This window comes from Pseudochaenichthys georgianus, chromosome 3 (assembly GCF_902827115.2).
Source record: "Pseudochaenichthys georgianus chromosome 3, fPseGeo1.2, whole genome shotgun sequence".
NCBI classification, from domain to species: domain Eukaryota; kingdom Metazoa; phylum Chordata; class Actinopteri; order Perciformes; family Channichthyidae; genus Pseudochaenichthys; species Pseudochaenichthys georgianus.
Genome location: NC_047505.1, coordinates 31,482,649 through 31,506,321, shown reverse-complemented (window position 1 = coordinate 31,506,321; position 23,673 = coordinate 31,482,649). Strand labels below are relative to the sequence as shown.

The window sequence follows — 23,673 nt, the reverse complement described above, 5'->3', positions numbered from 1 at the left end:
CCTCCAAGCAATACAGATGCACTGTGGGCATTTAGTGCTTTGGTAAACAAATCGTCAAACTGCTGCTTTAGTAACGGCGGATCTCTGTTCAGTGTGGGTTGAATCAGGGATCACGTAGGTTTTTTGTGTACGCTACAAAAATCTTGCGTCAATTTTAACAGCACTAAAACACATCACACAAATTATGCCTTTGCTACTGATAGTCATTATAGGCTCCACAACGATAGCATTTATATTACCTCAAAAAGCTTTTGATGCCAACTGAGGGACAGACGGATGGAAAACATGTTTAAAAAGCGTATCTGAGTGAGGTCAGGACAAATTCTAAATTGCTTTTGAATACTGTCTGATTTAATTCTCAAGAGTGATTGTGAGAAAATTATTTTGCAAAAATGTGTGCTTTATGTTACTGACTTGAGGCTTACAAGGAGCGTAACAAAGCACTTCCCTTTGGAAATCATTTTGACCTTGTGATGGAGTGAAACTTAGCTTGAAGAGATGCTAAGATTAATTATTTGATATTTCTATCTTGGCTTCCCTGGAAACCCAGACAAAACAGAGAAAGAGCTATCATCACGGAACAACTCATTGAGTGACTACATACCTGACATACAAGGTTCACCATCTCTACTCTGAACCGGCACAGTGTTTTTAGTTGTTAGCACCTCATGTGGTGGAGACAGTGCTGGAGCCAATCATGAGGATTTGCCAAACATCTTTTGTGAAAAAGGGCAAATGTTGGATTTGAAAGAGATTTTCACTCATCAAACCACATTTTTGAGAGCTTTATTTAAATTTGCTTTTTGAACACTACTGAAGACAAGACACCATCACAGCTCAACACTTGTGGACATCATTTTCAATTGGATGCATTAAGAGTCAACACGCAAAGTGAATGAAAAATAATAGAATACTATTTTGATCTGGTTAGTACTAGTGTCCAGATTGTGTCTTACATACTTAAAGATTGTCATTATATTCTAAAGAGTTAAACTTGTGTTGGTTTTTCAAGTGATTTTAGAATTATTTTCTGACCTAAAGAAATGTACGTTTTCAAAGATTCTTGTTGTTGTTGTTCTTGTTGATTGGGACATGTTTAAAGAGGCCGCAACTGTCAACCTACAGATTAATGTGGAGGAGTATGCTGTGACTGTATCTGCATTCATCCAGAAGTGCATGGAAGACGTCTCTGTCCTCAAGAACATCACCACACGTGCCAATGAGAAACCCTGGATGAATATGGAGGTTCGTGCTCTGCTGAAAGCACGAACCTTGGCTTACAGATCTGGTGACGTGGCAGCTCTTAGAACAGCAAGAGCCAACCTGGACCATGCCATCAGAGATGCAAAGCTCGCTCATAGCCAAAAAATCCAGAGTTTCTTCCATGACCCCATGGACAGCAGGCGCATGTGGCAGGGCATTCAGTCCATCACTGGATACAAGGCTGCTCCACCACCCTGTGACAATGATACTATATTTCTCAACAACCTCAATAATCACTTTGGTCGCTTTGAGGCACTTAATAACTCCACTGCAATGAAAGCTGTCCCCAAGCAGGGGGAACAAAGACTACGGCTTGACACAGCTGAAGTTCGGAGGACCCTGAGGAAAGTCAACCCCCGGAAGGCAGCAGGCCCCGACAGTATACCAGGACGGGTGCTCAGGGACTGTGTCCTCACAGACAGCTTCAACACCTCGCTGGACCAGGCCATTGTTCCATCATGTTTTAAGACAGCAGCCATTGTACCTGTGCCAAAGAAATCCTCAGTGACCTGCCTGAATGATTACCGGCCTGCGGCACTCACCCCCATCATGATGAAGTGTTTTGAGAGGCTGGTAAAGAACCATATCGTCTCCATACTTCCCCCCACACTTGACCCGTTCCAGTTTGCTTACCGCCCTAACCGCTCTACAGAGGACGCTATCTCCTCTGCGCTCCATGTGAGCCTGGCCCACCTGGAGGAGAAGAACACCCATGTGCGAATGCTGTTCCTGGATTTCAGCTCAGCGTTCAACACAATCATCCCCCAGCATCTGGTAAACCAACTGGGACCCCTGGGACTCAACACACCCCTGTGTAACTGGCTGCTGGATTTCCTAATAGAGAGACCCCAGTATGTTTGGGTCGGTAACAACACCTCCAGCACCATCACCTTAAACACCGGCTCCCCGCGGGGCTGCGTTCTGAGTCCACTGCTTTTCACCCTGATGACCCACGACTGCTGCTCCATGTTCAGTACCAACCACATCATAAAGTACGCGGACGATACAACAGTGGTGGGACTCATCAGGGACAACAACGAACAGGCCTACAGGGAGGAGGTGAACCATCTGACAGACTGGTGTAACACCAACAACTTGATCCTGAATGTCGATAAAACAAAAGAGATCATTGTCGACTTCAGGAACAAAAAGCACTGTCACCCACCACTCCACATCAACGGCACAGCAGTGAAGACTACAGCCAGCACCAAGTTCCTGGGGGTGCATATCACAAGCAGTCTGGTCCACTCACACTACATCACTATTTAAGAAGGCACAGCAGCGCCTACACTTCCTGCACAGCTCCCCCCTCCCATCCTCACCACGTTCTACAGAGGAACCATAGAGAGCGTGCTGACCAGCGGCATCTCCATCTGGTCGAGAGACTGCAACGCCAAAGACTGGAAGTCTCTGCAGAGAGTGGTCAGGACAGCAGAGAAGATCATCGGAGTTTCTCTCCCTCCCATCAGAGACACCGCTCAGAAACGCTCCCTGACAAAAGCCCAGAACATTTTTAAAGACCCCACTCATCCTCACCATGCTCTGTTCTCCCTGCTGCCCTCCGGCAAGAGGTTCCGCAGCATTAAGAGCAGAACAGCAGATTCTGCAATAGCTTTTTCCCCAAGCCATCAGACTGCTGAACAGCAAGTAGACCAGTGACACAGAGATTGCATTACGCTGTGTAAAGAGCACATATTTTTTATATAGTATGTCTATGTTATTTATATGTATAAGTCTTTATATTTTAAACGCACACTTCATCTTTAATTTTATCAGCACCACGTCACTATTATTTATTTATATGTACAATTTTAGCAAGTTTTTATATTGTCCTGTTCCTGTAAGCCAGTACAACGACATTTTGTTTTAATAGTACACTCCGTGTCTTGTTGAAATTACAATAAAGTATGTCTATGTATTTTTTTTCTATTACAACACATAACACATGCACTAAATGACATGTGTTTAAATGATAAATAAAACAAATGTGGTGCCTTATATTGTGTTTAATTAACACCAACACTGTTAATACCTCATACATATTTGATAGGTTTTATTCTATTTATTTATTTATTGTTTCTAACAATGGTTGATATACTTGTACCACCATTGCTGAAGAGTGGGTGAAATATTAAGCTTTGTTTGTGTCGTTGAGGCCCAAGACACAATATGCTGGATGTTCGGACATTTCAGTGGTTTTATACAGCTGACGTGAAAACTTATGATGCTATTAATGTCTACATACTCATGCTAACATATGTTTTAAATAGCTGAATGACTGTTAGGAATCTATAAAGAACATAATATCTTAGAAGATAGCTCCTGTTAATGTGTGAACTTATTTTACAATTCATTACATTTAGCCAGATTTTGTAACACAGATCTATTACCATAATCACCATCTCAGGTTAGAGCGCCATGTGTACAATTTATAGTATTTTATATATATTTGATATTTATATAGTCCAATTAATTCGAAAGGAACATGAATGTGTGACCCACATTCCATCAAATCAATCCAATAGTTATTGGGGCACTAGAGGAAATGTCAGAGGATCACCAAAGTTCTAAGGACATTTGGGAACCATGCATGACTGATTCTTTTTTTGGACTGCTGGTGCTAGATGGAAAGCCATCCATAGATTGTTTTATATTTCAGTCGCGATCAAAGTAGTGGAACGACCGACTAATCAACCAACTGATGCAGCTACACTTATTGTCGGACTAGCTTACTGAGTGGTGGGATCATGACAGAAGACACTCAACATATTGGTGAGAAAAATAACATATTAAGGTTGCATTATCTTTGTTTTTGTTAAGCAAGATCTTTAAATGGGAATAAATGTTTTTGTTTGAAAATAAATGATGCATTTGCTCAGCAAAGACTACTGTGGGGGGGCTGAAAGCAGAATATGAATCAAAAAACAAGGCAAAAACTAAACTCAAATATACATTTATTTGCTAAAGTATGGCGTACACACACTCACTTAAGTTCTTCACACACTGGATGTGTGATAAATGATAATGAGTAACATATCAGGTATTGAGCCCAAGTGTCACTTTTCATCACTGTTGCATTAACAAATCTCCACTGAGTTGTTTTATAACGTGTCAAGAACATTTCTGATTTAGTTATAAATAGAATTTCAAGAAAGGAAAGAAGAAAAGTAAGAAGACAAGAAAGACACAAAGATAAGATAACACGAAGAAAATGTTTACTTAATTCAACTGATTATTAACTGACCATGTTTACCTGTTTTGATGTATTTATGTTTACAAACCTCTAACAGTGAACATTAGGAAATATAGCTACACTCTGTGAATTACTTGCTTTGAGAGGATAACAAATTATTACATTGTACAATCTTTGCCAATCTAATGAATATAATCTGTGTTATGGTATTAACAGAAAACCATGCGCTGCAGATTAAAATGTCTAAATATTCGATGTTGTAAATCTGTCTTTGTACATGTAAAAATTCACAGAACCACAACGGTGTAGATGGCACAAAAACACAAACGGAGGGAGAGACATACAAAATGAATGTCAACAAGGCAGATCAGGCACTCTGAATGATTATGATATAGATGTATGTGTTCCGACATCCCACAGATGGTGTGAATTAGTCAGGGAGGGGGTGCCAGCACGAGGTCAAGAGGGATGACCTGGCCTTCAGCCCGCCACTGGGGAAACTAAAGCAACAGACATGTGAGGCTGCTGCTGCAGTGCAACAACCCAGCGGCTGCTGCAGCGGCTGTTATTGAAGCTACAGAAGAGAAAGTGCTCCAGTAAACTGCCGTAATCTCATCATCCTGAGAGATAAGCAGAGGAAGAGCAAGAGGAGCCACAGCAGCACACACATGCAGAAAAGCAGGCTGGGTGATAGAAAAGATACATTGATTTTGACAAAGAGCAGTAAATGTGAAGACACGCAAACCGGAATAAATGGGTTTTTAAATGTGTAATGATGGATTTTTTTTTCATAGCCTGGGGGATGATTTAGTATTTGAGAATAGTTTTCTATCAGCCGGTAATATGAAAGATGATCAAAGAAGATAACATTATCCAGAGGTAAAGAGTGAAGGGCTTCAGCGTTGTGAGTTTCTTTTCAACGTAGCTGTTTCAGAGCATCTTAAAAAACAAGCTATGATCTAATGACAGCTGCTTCATGTTCCATAAACGAAGACGCACAGAGATTAGCAGATTGCCTAAGAAAACAGTTAAAAAGGAGGGACTCTATTATAGATTTAAAGGAAAGTGTATTATGTGCACATAGTAAATCTGTAGAGACTCACCTGGTTAATGTGTTTGAGTTTGTCGATGATCTGATTTATGACAGGGTCTGCTGCCTTCACTTTGACCTCAGGGTTAGCGCTCTGAGCCTTGATCCCGTTGCCGACCACACGGAGGGTGTAGCTGTGAAAAAAATACAAAAAAAGATCTGTTAGTATTTTCAAATGCATACGGCATGTTAAAGCATACAACGTGATATACTGTATCTGTAACTGCAAGGCAAGGCCAGTTGATTTATATAGCACCTTTCAACACAACACAATTCAAAGGGCTTTTTTTTGGGGGCGGTGGTGGCGAAGTCGATAGGGACTTGGCTTGGTAACTGGAAGGTCACCAATTCAAGTCCCGGCAAGACCAAGTGCTACCGAGGTGTCCCTGAGCAAGGCACCGTTCCCTACACTGCTCCCCGGGCGCCGTTCAAAATGGCAGCACACTGCTCCTAACACTAGGATGGGTCAAATGCAGAGAAACAATTTCCCCACGAGGATTAATAAAGTATATCAATATCAATATCAATACAAAAATGAAAGGCATTAAAGGTGGGGTAGGTAAGTTTGAGAAACCAGCTCGAGATACACTTTTTGTTATATTCCATGGAATGCTCTTAACATCCCGATAGCAATGAATATCTTAAGTGCTTTGACAACAAATCCATACAAAAATGTCATCTGTGGAAGCCGTAGTACTGTAAAAAGCACGGCCAATCATTTTAGCCGGCCCACATGGTCATGTGCGCGTTCGTGTGTGTTGGAGGAGGGGCTCTGTAAGGAAGTGGCCGATCTTTTCCGGCTGTGTATTTTCAAATTCTAGCGCACTCGAGCTGGTTTCTCCAAAATTACCTACCCCACCTTTACGAAACATATTATAAAATGGCATTTAAAAACACTCATTTAAAAGCAAAGATAATAAAACATGAATAACAAAAGGTACATTAATTAAAGTTACAGTGCAGTGTGAGATACACACATCTGAAATCTTTAGGTCTGACTCTCAATCATTGCTAACTTTCTAGCAGAAATAGTTTTCTTTGACCTCACTTTCTTTCTACTTTCTTTTGTAACCGTTTCATGCTAAACAAACCCCCCTTTTGAAAATGTTAATCTGCAACCTAATATTTCGAAAATGTAACGGATCCTGGCCATATATATGTAGCATATAAAATGTATTTGCTCCCAGTAGGGGTGTAACGGTATTCGTCCCGTACCGTAACGGTTCGGACGTCACGGTTCGGACGTCACGGTTCAGCACATGCAGTCACACGACGAATATGCCTTTTTTTTACGAGTGGGAGAAAAGTCTGTCATTCAAGCAGTATCCACTACACTATTTATAATCCAGGGGGCGGTATTGCGCCTAAAAGCTGTTTGCCAGCCGCCCTTAAACAACAAATGAAGAACAAGAAGAAAACACAACAACAAAACGAACAAAATACAAGAAGAAGAAAAGTTAGTATGGCGATTTCAGATAACACACAGAAGCTAGAACCCACCTGCTTCTTTTAAATCAGCTGTGTGGGAACATTTCGGGTTCCCTGTGGACTACAATAACGATGGAGTGCGAGTGGTGGATCGGACGAGGACGGTGTGTCGGCGTTGTTAGACAGTGGTGCGGTATGCTAATGGCAACACACGCCAAACATGCTAAATCATATCAGAAGGCATCACCCAGATTTGCCAATCACCGGAGCCCGGAAAAAGACAACAGCAGTTCAACAGCTGATCCCCGCTGTTTTTAAGAAGCCAATAGACATGAGTCGAGAGACCTAAAATAAATAACGGAAGCGGCATATGTTTTTCAACAACTATGCGCTCTTGAAACACTTTCTTATTATTTATGATGTAATATTTTCAAGACATTCTTTTTAGTTTTACAGCTTGATGAAACCTTTTTGTTTGACATCAGCCATTAACAGTGGTGTAGTGGGGATTTTTTTACTGGGGGGACGCTATTTTAATTAGGTAATCCCAAACAATGCACACAAGTGCGCACGCGTGCAGTGCACTCATAAAACGGGCAGACAGGTCCACAGAAACTAACGGTATGCTTTGTCCCACTTTTGTTACTATGCAAAAAACAGACGGCGCTGCACTCAACACACACACAGATTCAAAACCATGGACACACTGGCACATAAATTACATAAACAATGTATAGGCCTAAATTGCATAAACTACAGTATTGCAACTAAGCAGACCTCTCTGTCTCTCAATCTATTTAAAACTCATAACAAACAAACAAAATTCCCAAAGTTGTCCTGAAATTAACTTAAACGAAAAATATAGCCTATTTATGCAAACAACTGAATCTGGATTTGAAATTAATCTGATTAGGCCTAGCCTACATTACAAATAAACAAACAGCGCTGCTTCACACACACACACACACACACACACACACCTTGTGTTTTGAAGACTGATACATCCGAAATGGATGAACAAACTTTGCAGCCCAGTTTCCCAGCTTTGCAGTCTATCCACGGGTAGGCCTATGCCTCTTGTTTTCTCCGCCACATCTCCTCTGTCCATGCATCTAGGAAAGGTGAGTATGAGCTAGCTAGGGGAACGTTGCTATAGCTAACGTTAACTTTAGTGCTAGCATTATCCACGTCTTTAGGCAGCTCTTCTGATGATGTAGTACTAGTAGCAGCTTCACTTGTAGCTTCGGTACTGCTAGCCTCTTTCTTCTTGTGAATTATATTCTTTTTAGAAAAGAAGTCAAGTAAAACATGTTTGCCTGCCATTATAGAGCTTTTTCTTTAGCGTTCTTGAGGGAAAGAGCTGCCGCAAAATCGGCGGGCGGCGAGCTGGCTCTCCCAGCTCTCCGCAGGGTCACGAGCGTGATGACAAATCATAATTATTTAAGGAAATCGTTTTTTTTTAAATTATAATTACTGTGAAATGTATTATGTTTTTGTCATTATTACAACAAATACACACTTGCAACTGATAACACTGGCAATGATTTTATATTTATTAGACTATTAAAAAAAAGATCATGCTCCAAATAAGTGGGGGTACGGCGTACCCCCGCGTCCAACGCCCACTACACCACTGGCCATTATAGATAATATGGCCATCTGAGTGTTTGTGGTACCGTTTGTGGTTTATTTTTAACTGTTTAATACAGTTAATTATTCAAAATGTCAGAGTTCCTTATTTTTAAACTGAAACTTGCACTACTGTTACTATTAAATAACAACAAACCTGGAATTATGCATTTGGGACTTTTTTTTGCTTTTTCTTGTTGTACCGAACCGTGACCCCCAAACCGAGGTACGAACCCGAACCGTGACTTCTGTGAACCGTTACACCCCTAGCTCCCAGACATTCATGTGGCTTGCTAGTTTTGGACCCCATCTGTAACCCCAATACACGTAGGGGACTTTAACCACCTACGAGGGTAACAATAACAGTTGCACATTTGCTTTACTTGTAATACCTTAGATTACTGATCATATTTCTCAAATTTGAATTAAGTAGCATTTTAAAAGAAGAGTGATGGAGTAACAAACACAAATAATGAGCAGGCACTTCTTCCACCATGGCACAATGCACGTGGGATGTGTTAGAAAACAATCAACAGTGAAAACAATCTATTACCTCTTTGTGGAGCAATAGGTAAAGATGATCAATAGTCTGAACTAACACCAAGGTGATGGCATAATTCATCGGCAGGCATACCCTAAAAGTAAACGGGGGATTTGTGACGTGGGAGAATCATGATTCACCTGCATGTGAGCAGCCAGGAGTCTATGCTGCAGGGCTTCGTATGCATCTACATATAATGTCCTTTCATTGAAATAAGAGTGTCAGCACAGTACACTCATCTATTCAGTCATGCCTTAACGTTTCAATGTGGCATTATTCCTTGTTGCCAAGCCGGTTATTGTTGTTATAGCTTGGTAATAGGTTTCAGATCTCCTCAAGGACTCCTCACTCTTTAGTTTGAATACAGTCTGTCAGCTGTAATGACTTTGACCGTGGCTGCCGGTGACTGAGCACAATCCTTTCACATCTCAATTTGCAGCATATCATTTAATCAAAAATAGTAGATCAAGGTAAAGTCAGCCATTGCTCAAAGACCTGCTGAGCTCTTGTGTGAGTATGTATGCACACAGCACATCTCGGCCCGATTTCGCTTTGAATTTAAATATCTGAATCAAGAATTAACAATAAAACAAAAAATACATTCGGTGGTTTTAATGACTGGTGGGTGATTTTGTAGCAGCTAACACAAATTGGTGTGTGGTTTTCAAGCAATACAAGGTCAGAAAGGAAAATAAACGATGAATAAATAAAGTGCAGGGAGCCTGGGTGTCTAATTTATTTAAAAGAAAGGGGAGGCGGCAGAATTCAAATGTAGTCAGTGTGTCTGGGTCCTTGAGAAGTCATTTTGTTGTTAATTTCCTTCAAATCTGAACTCCTAAAGTGATTCGTTTTGGAAAGATTCAGCTGCCATTCAGTGTCCTTTTTATCAGCAGTTAGTCTGCCATCACCACTATTTTCTCTTTCTTCTCTCTTTTGTGTGGCCTGTCTCTGTTTCGGCTGCGGTCTTTCAACTTCCAGCTGCATCAAATGAAATATTTAAGTGAACATCTAAAATCTGTCTACAATTACAATGTTTTGGTGCAGATCGCCAGAGTTGAATTCAGAAATATACAAAGTAAATATTATATTTTAAAGGTCCCATGACATGGCCATTTCTACTGATCATGATTCCATTGTTGAGGTCTACTAGAATAGATTTACATTGTTCTATGTTCCAAACTCACATTGGTTTCTCATACAGCATCTCTGTATGTGTATTCACTCTCTGTCCTACACGCCTTGCTGGAGCTCCTGGCCCCCCCTCCTTATGAGCCCACTGTGCTCTGATTGGTCAGCTCGCCCACTCTGTTCTGATGAGTCCACCACCGTTACAGCGGAACATCAATGATTATGTGTTACAATGGCGTTTGTTAGCAACCAGAAAATGACACCAGTAACGACAAACAGATGAGAATGCTGCGTGGGGTCTGGGTGCCGTGTTGGCGGGACGTTGCGGGGCTCGCTGCTCCGACCTTTGAGGCTCGAGGAGCGGACAGTGTGAGCTGGGTTACTGGTGTCGTTTCCTGGTTGCTGCGTGGGGTCTGCGAGACAGCGAGACACCGCGGAACAGCCAGGCTGTGAGTGTGTGTTGAGATCCGCAGAGCAGCGGCTGAGAAAAGATAAGGCTGAGTGAGTGTGTGTGTGTGTGTGAGGAGCCATTACGTCACTATACTCAGGAAGAAAAAACTGGAAAAAGACAAATCTCCAACGAGGCGTTCTGGGGCAGCATAGACAGGTCTTTTCTGTGTTAGAGTTGTACTCGCTACAGGGTGTACTTTGAGGGTTTTTGACTTTGCAGACCGTTTACATGCAGAAAAAGCTATATAACACACAAGGGGACGGGTAATAACCCGAAAAGCATGTCATAGGACCTTTAAGACTTTATTCAAGTTGTTGGCTTTTTTATGCTCAAATTCTCTCCATCATTGATTCATCATGTAATTTAATGTCCTTTTTACTACATTTTGACACTAGCTGCAATACATTTATATAATTTGCTAAAGGTGCCACAATATGACAAACATGTGGCAAAAATAGTAAAAAAGACCATTGGCATATAGTGCTAAAAACATAAATAGCAACAACTAATCAATCACCAGTCACAATATCTCATAAGCAAACATCTTTAGCACATTAAATAAATGAAGTATTTCAGGGGACTTGTATTTCATAATGACGCATTTATTTATTTCAGGTGACTTGTATATCATGATGAGACATTTCCATTCCTTATTTCAGTCTCTTCATTTTTTTGTCGGTGTGCAGGAACATTGTGGGTCTTTGATGTTTGCTTCTTCATATTTCTGAGAAGGATGCAAACCATTTTAAAATGATTTGACAGAAATATGATGCAGCTCTTTGATTTATATTGAACCTAACTAAAGTGGAAGCATATTTGTATGTAGCTCATGTATGTATGTCTGCACTTCTAATAAAGTAAGGTGTAATACTGTATATGAAGTAAAGATGTGCCAGCCTTTGATAACAACATGCTGGTTGCTAGACCAATCTCTAACCCAATTTTTGAGAGATAATAATACTCCATTTTGGTTGAAGTACTGTACATGTGAAAAGCAGAGTGGATTGAGGAGACTGGAGACATCTTGTTGGTTGACCATCTGCAAGTTGGATTTAGAGTAACCAGGCTACTGCAGTGCATGTCAACAAGTTCTCAGATGTTCTGCCCTAACACAATTCCTCTGAATAATTTGGCTTCTTGTGCACATCGACCAACATCTCAGTGTGAAAGTGAAGGTCCTGTTTGCTGGCTGCAGCAGGCGCCTGTGGCTTTAGGCTGATGTTTTGGGACTAAATTGCACCTGAACTGTGTGCACAGGAGCTATGATACTGTTGCCTGCAGCTCTGTTTAATCCCAGGACACACCTGCTGAGATGAAGCTTGTATTTGTAAGAGCTGGAATAAAGATAGTCCATGTTAGGTCTGTCCCCACTATAAATTGTTAACGGTAAACCTGTTAAAAAATACAGCTATGAAGTCAGCGGTAAAGGTAGATCACTGCCCACACGCACTTGTAGCCTTTGATAATCTGATACAGTAGGTTATGTGCAGTTATCTGGAGACACCATCCCATGTAACAAATACTGCAAAATCCACCTCTCGTTGACCTTTACTGCAGTCTCTTTTTTCCTTTTTTTCTGCACTGTGTGATTAATAGCAGATTGAAGAGATTACATCAGAGCCATCTGTGCCCAGTTCTACCCAATACAAATGTGAACGGCCACACATCTGCATTGAAAAAGGTCTGTTGTTACCAAAAGCTATTTCATATTGTACAAACCAAAGACATGCATGAATTTGGTACAGGTAAAGGTTGAAGAATGTATAAAATATAACCTGAAACTCACAATCATACATACAGGCAGGTTCTCTTGCATTCAGAGAGCAATCTATTTCATTATGCCACTGGGGTCCATAACCTGAAGTACATACAATCTCTTGTAACATGCTGCAGGGCTAGCAGTGCAACACAGAGACTCTCTTGGAGTTGCAATCTCAGAAAATAAAGGTTGGATTCTTAAAAGGTGTCATAGATACAAAAAACATTGATCATAGTCATAACATATTCTATAGGGTGAGTAAAAAGCACACAGTAGCATCAAGCAGATGCTACAAAAGGATATCAAACAGCTGAGCGATTGCCTGTGTCTCTGTGGACGAGCAACAGGATCTTATAATCCATATCTTTCGCCCCCAGAGGGATTCTTGGTTTGCATCTCATCTCTGCTCATACTGCTGTTCGGCTCTAGATTGAAATGTTCAATCTTGTATCCCTATCTCATCCAACTATATTTGTCTGCAAGTACAAAACCGCCACTTATGGAGCAAAGATATTTGAGGCCTATTCCTTGACGTCAGGATAGAGTAGGATTGGTACGTCAAAGTAATTTACTATGATCATAGCTCACAGCTTTTCCTCAATCTGAACAAGAATAAAACACAGATGCAGGCTACTGTGACATATGCTTTCAATTTACAATATGTTTTTCTTAGGTTGGATTATGTTTTTCTAAATCCCACAAAGTGTAAATTGCAACAACAACAACAACAACAACAAAACTCCAATGGACACAAGTAATGCTGTTGATTTAAGTGTCGGTCAAGGAGTTGCTTTGTTATGGCACATAAGATGCTTGTATGGTGGTGATTTTGTACAATTAGTGAGATGAATGGCGCTGCATGGAGTCCACCATACAGGTGTATGCTGGAGTGTACCCACTTAGGTTCACTCTAATAGAGTCATTTAAAAGTTCATCAGTCAGCCTTGTTCTGTATTTAGATTTCATGACATTCATGTCAGAAAAAGCTGCTTCACAAAGGCAATTAGAACCAAATAAAGCAGACATTTTCAGTGCTGCTTTGTGAATGTTCTTATAGTTTTCTGGGTCTACAAGGAGTAGTAATAAGGATACCGCTTCAATCACATTAGTATGCATGAAAAGTGACATGTGACACACGAGCTAAGTCCCGCCCCCATTGTTCGAGATCCTTTGATGTGTGGGGGTACAATTATGTTAATGAGCTAAGTCCCGCCTCCCTTTGTTCGAGATCCTTTGATGTGAGGGGTGAGGTGTTATAACAGGTAGGTGTGAAAAGCCCCCCTGTGTAGTGCCTTTGTTGTCTAATCCTTTGATGTGTTGATTAAGGCAGTCTCTTTGAAGTTATGCTGTCTGGCCCCTGTCCCCTCACACCCCTTTGTAGTCTAATCCTTTGATGTGAGGGGTTGAGGTGTTATAACAGGTAGGTGTGATATAAGCCTCTGATGTTAATCTAGGTGTTGATTAAGGCAGTCTCTTTGAAGTTATGCGTGAGACTGTCTGGCCCCTGTCACCTCAGAACCCTTTGTTGTCTAATTTAATTAGCCTTTGATGTTTTCCCTTTGATGTGAGGGTTGAGGTGTTATAACAGGCAGGTGTGATTTCACCGGTGTGTTATAAGCCTCTGATGTTAATCTAGTTGTCTCTTTGAAGTTATGCGTGAGACTGTCTAGCCCCCACCCCCTCACAGCCCAGGCCTCTCCCCCTTTCTCCACCCCTTCCTGTCACACGATATGAGGCCAGCAGATAGTGGGGAGTGGAAATAGATGAAAATAGAAATCCATGCAGACTAATTAAAAAGCCAGTCATTTCCACTCACCAAGTCACCTTTCAAAAAAGAAAAATGGCCAAGAGACGCCTCGATATGGGTTTAATCAGCGAGAGGCCTGTGACAACTTACCGCCATCCGTCCGGAGCGCCAGTCAAGAAACGAATGCAGCATCTGTGCGGGGTTCAGACGCCTCCAGCCGAAGATCTGTGCACAAACTTATCTTGTGCGCTCTTTGGTCATGTGCGCGCGTTCATGTGTGTTGGAGGAGGGGCTCTGTGAGGAAGTGGTAGATTTTTTTTCCAGTTGTGTACTTTCAAATACGTAAAGAGGGAAATAATAATTTAAAATATCCTATTGCCCCCATGATCTTTGTCTTTTTTTATTATTTAATTACTTCACACAACTATAAGGAAGTCCAATATGAAGTTATGTGAGGTTGTATGGGGGTAATATTAGAATTTGCTGTATGCAACAAAAAAAGGTTTGACTGGTGAAAAAGACTCTCACTTTTTGCAGATGACTCCTCATGTTTCTTTTTAAGTTTTTGTGAAACTGTTAACTACAAGGAAGTATCTGTTTGCAAAGAGGGTATTCATATTAATTAAAAAAATATCTTATTTAGGTTTTAATAGTGATAACTAAGGATGTTCTCTTTAGTTGTAGGGCTTGTGAACAAAGAAAAGCTGTAAACACTTAAAATACATAGAATCAACAGTGTGAGAGTAAATTAAAATATTCATTTACAGACATACAAGGCTTTGTCTACTGAAGATCAATGCAAGGGCAGAGTTTCACTCTGTGGGGGGGACAAAAGAAGCATCGTTAATCACCTGGACAAAGGACTCGTTAAAGCAGAGATACCATATGCAGACACATACCTGAATATCAGCAGGAGAGGACTCTTTAAAGTAAATGCATTATAGGGTTAAAATAAGATATGTGGTGGAATTAGTTTAAAACAGTCACCTTACACTTTTAGTTGTCCTCTCTACTCTCTCTATGTAAGGTTTTTTGAAATGATTAGTGTTAATTAAGGGCTATTGTTATTTTGGTTTATAAGGGGATAGGAGTTCAACTTAAAAAAATTGCACAGGATCATTCTAAGAAGAGTGAGAGGGCTAATGAGCCAGCACCATACCTCATTTTCTTGACCTGTATCTGATCTTGAAAAACTCTGGTAAGTACTTTTTATTTTATAATATCATGTAATTATTAAATGTTGTTTTTGTTTTTTTTGGTAGGGGTTAAACTACTATATTATGTGGATAGTATATTATTAGATACTTAAAAATGTTATGTTTTTTCTGTTTACAGTAGAGATCCTGTGTGCTGAAATCTACTAAAACAGAGTACTTCATGGTAGTGGTCAGCTTTTAAACACAAAAGTGTATATTTCAGTAACTTTCTGAGAGAATTTAAGCATAAATCTGTCAAATGTTCAAAACAGCCTTGTTTCACTGAAATAGCCTCAAAATCACAAACTGCCATTAAGAGTCAGATTCTTAACGAAATCTACTGACACAAAGTACTTCATTATCTACTATTCAGCTTTTAAATACAAAAGTGTATCTTTCAGTAACTTTTTGAGAGAATTAAGCATACATCAGTCAAATGTTCAAAACAGCCTTGTTTCAAGCCTCAAAATCACAAACTGCCATTAAGAGTCAGATGCTTGACGAAATCTAATAAAAACAGAGTACTTTCATGGTAGTGGTCAGCTTTTAAATACAAAAGCGTATCTTTCAGTAACTTTTTGAGAGAATTTAGCATAAATCTGTCAAATGTTCAAAACAGCCTGAAATAGCCTCAAAATCACAAACTGCCATTAAGAGTCAGATTCTTAACGAAATCTCTCAAAATCACAAACTACCATTAAGAGTCAGATTCTTAACGAAATCTACTGACACAAAGTACTTCATTATCTACTTTTCAGCTTTTATACACAAAAGTGTATCTTTCAGTAACTTTCTCAGAGAATTTAAGCATAAATCTGTCAAATGTTCAAAACAGCCTTGTTTCACTGAAATAGCCTCAAAATCACAAACTGCCATTAAGAGTCAGATGCTTGACGAAATCTACTAAAACAAAGTACTTCATTATCTACTTTTCAGCTTTTATACACAAAAGTGTATCTTTCAGTAACTTTCTCAGAGAATTTAAGCATAAATCTGTCAAATGTTCAAAACAGCCTTGTTTCACTGAAATAGCTCAAAATCACAAACTGCCATTATGAGTCAGATTCTTAACGAAATCTACTGACACAAAGTACTTCATTATCTACTTTTCAGCTTTTAAATACAAAAGTGTATCTTTCAGTAACTTTTTGAGAGAATTAAGCATAAATCAGTCAAATGTTCAAAACAGCCTTGTTTCACTGAAATAGCCTCAAAATCACAAACTGCCATTAAGAGTCAGAATCCTAACGAAATCTACTCAAACAGAGTACTTCATGGTAGTGGTCAGCTTTTAAACACAAAAGTGTATCTTTCAGTAACTTTCTGAGAGAATTTAAGCATACATCAGTCAAATGTTCAAAACAGCCTTGTTTCACTGAAATACTTCTTCGTCTTAACATTAAATTATAAACCATAATAAATCAATTGTATAGATATAGCCTCCCTATATCTGTGTGTGAAATTGTTCCATCCTCTAAAACAAAAAACTAATGCTTCTGCAGTCTAGCTGCAGCTTCTAGCAACGGTCTTCTGTTAAAAAAAGGACACTGAATGTCCTAAATGTGGCATCACACACATGACTTAAGTCTGAACACAGCAGACAACAGGAGTATTTACAACAGCATATAAAAACAAAAATAGTGCATGTGGGTGCATACTTATTCTCTGTCTTACTGTTACATAAATCCCATATCTCAATCAGTGATTAAGTGAATAATAAAGTTTCTATCGGGTCACTATCAGCCTGTCACTCATTATTTTCAGGGAGGGGGCGGGTTTGGAGGAACAGAGGAGACGGTGATCGCGGAAGCTTTTTTCCTCCTGCCTTCACAAGCTTTACACAAGTATTTATCAACTAAAAATAGCAAGAGGACATTCATACTCTGCAATCCAAGACTTGATTAAATCCACCAAAAACCTCACATGACGATAACGAGTGTTTTTCAAAAAACACAAATCCTTCCCTGTGTGTCTCTGAGCCGCAGCGACAGGGCCTGATTCAGAGCGGGTCATTCTGCTGTTGGTTATGGACTGGTGTTGGTGGAGAAAGCAGACTGCTCCGTGTATGGTGTCGATGTGCCGCTGTCACGTCTGTTCCTTGATATCTGCATCACCGACCAATTTGATATTCGTGTGACATAAAAAAATTCTAAAATAAAAAAACGTTATTGTCCAGCCGCGGCCGAAAAATCAAGAAGCAACCTTACTACGCTATAATCGATTTATTGGATCAAATATAAAAATCAGCCGAATTAGTGTTGATACTGCAAGGAGACGTATTGTGTGAAAAGAAATGTAAGATGTTGTTTAATTGCTTAGATATTTATGATCCACGTCACGTTTTCAGTTTTGGCCGCAGTTCTTCCTGTTTGTCAAGAAGTCTTCTCAGCAGGGCTCTATAAATAGAGAACTACGGCAGATATGTAATATTTAATGCAGCCGAACCGTGTATTACAGACTTTCAAAGAGAAAAGCAAGCACACTCGGAAAAAAGTATTATTATTATTTTTTTTTTTTTAAATGTTTTCGGATTTCAAATCGCATAAACACCAAATCCCAGCGTGAGTTGCGGCTAAACCATCCAATCATCGAGCTGAGGATCTTGCCTACGTCTGTTTCCGGTTTCGTTTATGAAGGATGTATTTTGTTCAGTGGCGGCCGGCCCATAGGGGCGCTAGGGGCGCCGTCCCACCTTTTTCCACATACAAAAAAATATATAAAAAAAAATATTAAATAAAAAAATATATTTAAAAAATATATATATTTTATATTTTTATTTTTAATGAACAAGGTACATATCATATAATTGGTATCAGTAAAATGTATAATCTACAATAAAATCTCGTTTAAAATGGTGTTACGATGTCTAAAGTTACTGATAAGTCACATGTTTCCTGCCTGGCCTTGCCCGTGGCATTAGTTTATCATTACCGGGCGCCGTGTAAGGAGCCCCCGAGCCAAACAGCAGCAACCAGCACGTTGCAGAAGTCTCAATAGTAAACTGTGCCGCCGAAACATAATTTCAGCCAATCAGCGCCGTCAAATATTTTGGTCACGAGGGAGCTCACGAGGGAGCTCACGAGGGCGCTCACGTTGGCGCCCACGTTGGCACCCACGTTGCTTACGTGCGTTGACGTGAGTTGGTTTTTAGACTCGTGAGTGACCAAGGTGACGCAGTAGTTGGATGAGAATGGCTTCGTGTGCAGGTGGAGTCGCCAGACATCGGTCCGCACCCAATTCCGTGCAAGAGCTACTCTCCAATCCTTTCGAAAGGAGAAGTTTGGGAGATAAACTGTTGCTTAAAGACCTTGGACCGGACCAACCCGATATGTATATATCGCAGCAAGCTCGTGAAAAAGACAAAACGTATCAACGAGGCTTCTTACGTCTGGTACACCAGAAAGGCATGGCTAGCTGGATGCAAACAGGTAAATGCTGTCTTTTGTTTCCCATGCTTGCTCTTCAAACAGCCGGGGACAGAAACGATGTGCCGGTGGACTGTGACGGGGGTAAACGATATGAAGCATTTGTCCGAAAAAATTTAAAAGCACGAGTGCACGAAGTTACATATGACAAGTACCTTCCAGCTAGCCATGCTAGGCAAAGCTAACATAGCATAACAACACAGCCGTTAGCTCTTAGCACTCAGAGCTCACAGCTCTTCATATCTTTTCAGAAACTAGACAAAAGTTAAACAAGTACAAACCACATACTGTCTGTGTCATGGCGAATACAGTCGCTGGTGTATTTATGTCTGTATAGGCCGTTGTTGTGAGTGTGGACGGTCGGATAATTTACAACGTTAGTGCTTTTAAAATGCGTGTTTTAAAAGGTTTTTCGCCTGGTTTTTACTAACCGGTATCAGTATGTTGTTACTTCGGCATCATTTTGAAACGTGTATTACAATTAAATCACGGTCAAATATGTTCATCTTGTTGTAGTTGTAGCCCCCTTGCCAGCGATTCTCTCTCTAGTTTAGCATACTCAGCCCGACTCAGCCTGGTTGTTCCTGGCCCAAGAACCACGATTTTATGGGGCCATAAAAACTGTGAATTAGGACCCGCTAGCCGGTACTAGGCCAAGTGGAAACGCAACCAAAAACGGGCCCCGCACGGCTCGGCACGCTTAAAGCGAGCTCCGCGCTGCAGTGGAAACGCGCCATTACATCACCAGAAGTCCTAATTTAAGGGGTAATTTCTCCCAAAAAAAAATGTTTTACTCACTATATCAACAGCCCCACCAAAAATATTTTCCACCAGCCGCCACTGATTTTGTTATACACACATTCACATTTTAATTTACATTAAAGTATTTCGTGAGGCTTTCTAACATGTTTTTAAATATAACTACGGTTTTAGTTGAAGAGTTTGTAAATTAACATGAACCGAAGCTGTTGCCTGGCAACGCAATCGCACAACGTCACGTCCGTTAATTAATTCCACATCCACACGCATGGATTAACATCGATTTAATACATTAATGTAGCCTTTGTTTCTGCTAAAAGAGGTGTCGACCAGCTGGGGCAACAAGAAAATCGGTGTAATCGAGTGTGACTATTAAAAAAAAAAATCATTATTATATTAATATTGACAATAACAACCGACCGTCGGGGTAGCATTTGCTTGGCATTTCCGGGTATTTCTCCACTGGTTAACATGGGTTAACAATACCGTGTATTGTATACGAAATCGTGACATCTTCACGCCTCCCAGCATGGTAAATCGTCACATGTTCACGTCTTGCCGTGATACCGGGTTGCCAGCAATTGCAGAGCAGTAGTGATGGCAAAAATTAAGCTTTGAATGAAGCATCGAACCACTTGGACAATTGTGTCGGAAATAGGTTCATTTCTCGAAGCTTCAGTTACAGCGACCTCTCCTGGCGAAGTGCAAGGCTGCAGTGGGTTTAACGTATCTTTGCCTTGAAAAATATTCGATGCACACACACACTAAGACTGAATATCATGTTCTATTTTCAATTAAAGATTGATAATGGTGTGTATTGGGTTATTGAGAAGAGACTAGAGAGTGCTGGACATTTTTTTGGGAGGAGAGGGCCTTTTATCAGTTATTAAAGTATTAAAGTTGAAAAGCAATGATTAAAAGTACATCCATCCCGGGCTTTGAACCAGCTGCGGAGGACATCGCCACATTCAGGCCACCGGCTCTACCCACTGGGCTATCTACTAATCCTTTTATCCTTAAACTATTGAACTGTTTTTATATTACTCATAATTGTCTTTGACTTTTTGTTCACAACTTGTGTTTCCCGAGCAAGAACAACCTATCTTTCTTCCTGGCTTTCTCTATAATGATACAATTCAAATGCAATACCAACAACAACAACAACTCAACAGCAACAACGCAAACTACGACAACAACCCACACATTGCGCATTATTTAGAGCGGTTATAAAGTGTTGAAGCGCTCAAATTCTAAACTGTTTCAACCTGTCACCTGTCAGAATCGAGACGAGGCAGTGCATTGAATTGCGTGAATGGACCGCGAAACAGTCAAGTGATTCATTCAGGAAATGAAGCAGTTACTGCTTCTGACGTCATATGGCACGTGATTTGAAGCAAGCTTCGAATCACTGCTTCTATGGAATAGGAAGTCCAGGGTTCGGTTGAAGCTCCGTTCAAAGCTTCAGTGTCAAACTGCCATCACTACAGAGCAGCAATAGCAATGATTTAAGTCTTGTTGGCAATAAATGTAAGCCCAGTATTAACTTGAGGTCTGTTTTTGGCCTCATTATGTTTACTTTGTTCACAGGCTAGTCTCTACATGTGTCTGGCAGCTATTTAGACGTTGAGCAGGTACTGTTGAGTGGGTTTCGAGGGATTTGTTACTGAAAACAGCTGACCATTGTGGCCTAAAGTGACAGGATGTGAGCTGTGAGAGTGAACCAAAACATTTCAGTTGTGGAATGAAGTGCTAAACAACTAGCTGAAGTTATCTGCAGATGTGGGTGTTAATTATCTGTTGGTTAACGCCATTTGTATTCAAAATTGTACTTAATCTAAAAAGGCAACCCTTACAAACTAAGATGCTGTGTTCAATCAGCTTGTTGGGATTTTTGTAAGCAATGTACAGATGGTAGCTGAATGTTCACATCATTTCACTAGCAGGTCACATACTGCACTCACTGTTTCAGATCTATTAGTATGCTTCAGCTGCCTTTGAGGTATCAATCATGAGCTGTGGCTGAGCATGCCTATTAATTATTTGCAGTCACACCATCTGTCTTTTACTTGCAAGTTCACATGTATGATTTCTGTGGTGATAAATACAGAGTAACTCGCATTTTTCTTCCAATTTATTTTTGTTCTTAATATGTGGCTATGTTCATTTTAAAAGTTAGGAGAAACTATAAGGCAAGTGTCAATTATGTTCATTTTCCTTTCCCTCTTCTATCCCATCTAATGTCACCGTTTTGAACAAAGCAGTGGGATTTAAAAAAAAAAATCCCTGAAAATATCTTCATCAAAATGTTATGGATAAAGGAGTTCAGTGGCATGGGAGATAGAGGAGGTAGACCATGCACACTGTTCATGGTTGGCTGAATAAGAAACAAAGCAGGCCTGCAGTTAGGAGGCTAGAAAGCAATACCTGACTTCCCGTTGTCACTGAGGAAACACAAGTCTCTCTGGCTCATTGCAGTGCACTTCAAAGCAGTCTGTTCACTCAGAAAGGACAGAAAATACTTCAGGCAAGACAATGGAACATATGCAGTTTAATGTGTAAAATCAACAAGAGGGCCATGCTCCAAACAAACATCTGTTTGGTACAATAACCCAGAGTTAATATGGTAATAAACATATTGACTCTGCAACACTGTAATTAAATAATACATGATGATTTACATACCGCCTGCTGTAAATAAGTGCAGTTTTATTTCACAATAGGTGCTGTGAGTCATGAGTTTGTTAGAGGACAACAAATTCATGAATGACAGAAATTGACTGTCAAGACTTTTGCAGACAGGCTAAAATAAAAAGGTATTTTCAAAAAGGATTATTATAATTAGGATTGCAAGGTTTGCCAGCATGTGTATCTAGAACTGTGTAACTTTACAGAGAGCTGTGACAAAGAAGATAATACAGCAGCAGTCAACAGTGCCTCTGGCAAAGATTTAGCTCCAAACGTCACGACTGCCATGTTTGTTCCAATTACTAGGAAGCCATGAGCCTTGAAGTTGTATTGACTTGTGCCAGGAGGACACTATGGATTAAGCCAGACAGAGCTGTTTGAGCAAGGTGGTAGCTGTAATTAATATGGTCTGGTAGTTGGTCTGTGGATAATGGGCATATTGTTCCAGGAACCTGTACTTACACTGTTGTACTGAGATGTTGGGACATGCTTTTTGAGAAGAAGGATTAATTACAGATTTCTAAACACAAAGCTCATCCGGACGGAGACAAATAAAAGACAGAATGTGTCAGTGCACTGTAATGTGGGTGAAAGAAAAAAAACATATTTAAGGAACTAATGGAGGAAAGATAGGAAAAGTCAAGTTGATTGCATAGAAGCGTATTAGTAGATCACAAAGCACGGCCATCCAGAGATGCCTATCTACATTGTCCTGATAGGAGAAATTAATGTTTATATTAAATATGTTTATATTTATATTTTTGGATATGGAAGGGTATTTCTTGTAGCTTTTAGCCAACATTACGACATTCAACACAATATGTGTATGGCATTTTAAAGGCAGTTTGGCCCAGAAGACCTTATTTGCTTTTTATTATGAGAATTCTGGTCCTACATGACAGAAAAACATTACTCAAAGTTGTGTTTACTTTAATTGATAGACTTGTGCTTTTGACAAGGCTCTTTTTAAGAGTTTTTAAATTAGGTTTTAAGTAACATAAACATATTGGAAGGAGCGAGAGTTGGACCAGTGTGAGATGGCCACATACATCATTTTTTAATTCTATTTCTGCTATTAATCACACTGTAGCTTTTCTGGATACCCTTCTTATCCTTATACCTTTAGATGTATGTGCCCATGCAGTCTCTTTTATATCAGCTTGGGGGGGCTATCTTGATTGTTATATCATTCATGTTTTTACAACATTCATCGCTTGGGGAAATGAGAACACAAGCTCTGTTAATAGTATGTAGTCCAAATATCCCTGCACCAGAACTACTATGAATTAATTGCTGTCACGAACTGCCTCATTAAAAACCCATGTTGGTGCGACCATGTGGTGATATCAAAGTCAAAACATATCAAATGGAAAAAGCTT

General features: G+C 40.1%; 1 protein-coding gene across 2 annotated transcripts in view; it reads right to left on the bottom strand.

Moving 5' to 3' along the window:
* The window catches only part of gpc5a (glypican 5a), a 130,178-nt gene that overhangs the window by 52,912 nt on the left and 53,593 nt on the right, over nt 1-23,673 (bottom strand). The window contains exons 7-8 of one of the 2 annotated variants that reach the window (XM_034103141.1): nt 5,560-5,680; nt 4,242-5,472 (exon numbers count right to left, since the gene is read on the bottom strand). In XM_034103141.1, coding sequence (XP_033959032.1) covers nt 5,461-5,472; nt 5,560-5,680 — 133 coding nt within the window. In that variant the 3' untranslated portion in view covers nt 4,242-5,460. Of the gene's footprint in view, nt 1-4,241; nt 5,473-5,559; nt 5,681-23,673 lie in introns of those variants that run through there. The other variant, XM_034103133.1, reaches the window with a different exon arrangement.